Below are 2,500 nucleotides of genomic sequence, written 5' to 3' on the forward strand. Positions count from 1 at the left end.
TTATTTTTGTTCAGTTGTGTTTTGTAATGCTATGCTTTTAAACCTGTAGCACTCTGAGATTTTTAAATGAAAAGTGTGTTACAACTAAAATGTATTATTATTATTATTATTCTCTGGTGGGTCTGTAGGTCTGTCGGTCTGTTTTCTAGCCTCCCAGCTGTTATTCATTGACAAACTGTTACTCAATGCAAACATATGAGGGGGAGGCTGTGAACGTATTGACCCAGTGGAGCCTGGGGTCTAGAAGTCTCCTACCGGTCTGCTGCTCGGAAATGACATCACTCAGTCCTAATGGTCTCATATCCCTACAGTCCTAATAGTCTCCTATCCCTACAGTCCTAACGGTCTCCTATCCCTACACTCCTAACAGTCTCATATCCTCTTCAGTCCTAACGGTCTCATATCCTCAGTGATGCCTGATCGATCCCATCACCCCAGCACTGTTCATGCTCATCACAATCAGATTTATTTTTAGGTAGGTGAGGAATTTGCCGTGAGTCTGTTAGTGAATCACAGTGCAAGACAAGACAAGACAGTGCCAAATACAATAACGAAGTGAGCAATTCATTATTATTAAGTAATACAGCTATTGTAAGTAAGTATTAAGGCTTGAGGAGCAGCCCTTGACCACAGCATGAACATCAATCCCCCCTTCAGTAAATACCACTAAGTAAACACCACTCAACTCAGCGGTGCGGGCTGAATGCTCCAGTTGGAGTCTAGGGCTGCTCCTCACTCCAGGCTTGTATGAAACATGCTAATGAACCGTGTACTAATGCACCTGTCTGCATGATGCAGGCGAGCCCGGGCAGCCTAGTAACAGCATCACATCACCAGGGGCCCAGGGTGTGGTTCTACTCAGCTATTGGTCGGTAGTTAAACCACGTGTCAAATTAGAAACAAGCTTTCCTGGCAATACTGTAATTGAATGTGAAACCAATATCCAAGCATCGAGTACACACAATTACACAACAGTTACACCCACGTACAGTAACAAAAAATGGCAACACTGCTCATCCACCCAGGTGTTTTGGAGTCTGTTACCTTTCACACTCTCATCCGAGACCGAGGTCCTGTGTTCGGCTACCTTCGGCAGGACGGTCATCCCCCCGGTAAAGGTCTCGGTAAAGGTCCCGGATGCTTTCCTCGCTAGGGCGAGTATGGGTCCCTGCCACCTCCCTTCCCCGGCTCTCAGGGTCCCCTCCCCGGCTCGCAGGGTCCCCTCCCCGGCTCTCCCCTCCCCGGCTCTCCCCTCCCCGGCCCTCCCCTCCCCGGCTCTCATGGTCGTGTTGGTGGTCTTTTCCTCCTGTAGTCTCAGGATCCCGAACACCTGGATCTTCTCCTTGTTGCTCTCTGCCTCCGCGAGCGCGAGCTCGTGCTCTCCAGGTGACGTCATCGTCGAAGTTTAAATTTAACGGTTTTTCCGTTACGACCGATTCACCTGACGACCATGACAGGAACACGTCTGGAATAGCATCGGGGAAGCTACGAAGACAACGGCTGCTAGCCTGCTAGTCAGGTTCTGTTTACATGATGTATGTCTACGCTGCGTCCACAGACTGGAGAGGAATAATTAGATCTATTAATTAGATCTATTAATTAGATCTCATTCGTAAACGCGTTGAACAGATTTGTTTGAGTCGCAGAAGAGAAGCTGATCCCGTTTCACCGGAGGGGCGGGGTCACAACACTCACGAGACACAAAAGCACTACGTCATGGTTTTGTAGTAGAGACGACGTTATGCTGCCATCTACCGTTGAGAACGAGAATTGCAGCTTGTACTTTATCAATATTGTTATGTGCATTGTCTTGCCTGATGCTGACTTAGATCTAGTGGAACTTTTTTTAAATTATGAAACTAATTAATTTTAAGATTAAGTAAGTAGTATTAAGTTATTTAAGATCTAATTCATTTAATACAATTTTGAGTACCATTAATACAGACGATTGCTATGTGATAAAATAAGCATCATACATTGTTGTTGGTGTTTACCTTGGCTGTAGGCCAGTCGCTCCATGCTCTCGCTGTGTGTGATGCCCCAGCGATGAAGGCTCTGTGGAGAGTACATGATGATGAGGATGGTCTGGGTCTGGCCTGGTCAGGCCGATGGGGATGGGCCTCGCGCCGGAGGTACAGGCTTGCCAAGGTGGGCTGGGACGAGAGACGGACAAGCAGACATCCATGTTGAAACACCGTTAGGATGGTGGGGGCGGGCGGTCAGAGTAGGATGGGGGGGGCGGGCGGTCAGAGTAGGATGGTGGGGGCGGTCAGAGTAGGATGGTGGGGGGGTCAGAGTAGGATGGTGGGGGCGGTCAGAGTAGGATGGTGGGGGCGGTCAGAGTAGGATGGTGGGGGCGGTCAGTCAGAGTAGGATGGTGGGGGCGGGCGGTCAGAGTCGGATGGTGGGGGGGTCAGAGTAGGATGGTGGGGGCGGTCAGAGTAGGATGGTGGGGGGGTCAGAGTAGGATGGTGGGGGCGGGTGGTCAGAGTAGGATGGT

The 2,500-nt window shown here is 49.6% G+C and overlaps 1 protein-coding gene across 4 annotated transcripts in view; it reads right to left on the reverse strand.

Moving 5' to 3' along the window:
• rufy2 (RUN and FYVE domain containing 2) overlaps window positions 1-2,500 on the reverse strand; it is a 27,188-nt gene that overhangs the window by 23,107 nt on the left and 1,581 nt on the right. For 2 of the 4 annotated variants that reach the window (XR_014630969.1, XM_084456010.1), the window contains exon 1: window positions 1,045-1,200. Coding sequence is in view for 3 of the 4 variants with exons in the window: in XM_084456010.1 (XP_084312136.1) it covers window positions 1,045-1,105 (61 nt within the window). In the remaining variant the exon portion in view is untranslated. Of the gene's footprint in view, window positions 1-1,044; window positions 1,635-1,994; window positions 2,154-2,500 lie in introns of those variants that run through there. The other 2 variants (XM_084456011.1, XM_084456012.1) reach the window with 2 other exon arrangements.

This window comes from Borostomias antarcticus (assembly GCF_949987555.1).
Source record: "Borostomias antarcticus genome assembly, chromosome: 2".
Classification (NCBI taxonomy): domain Eukaryota; kingdom Metazoa; phylum Chordata; class Actinopteri; order Stomiiformes; family Stomiidae; genus Borostomias; species Borostomias antarcticus.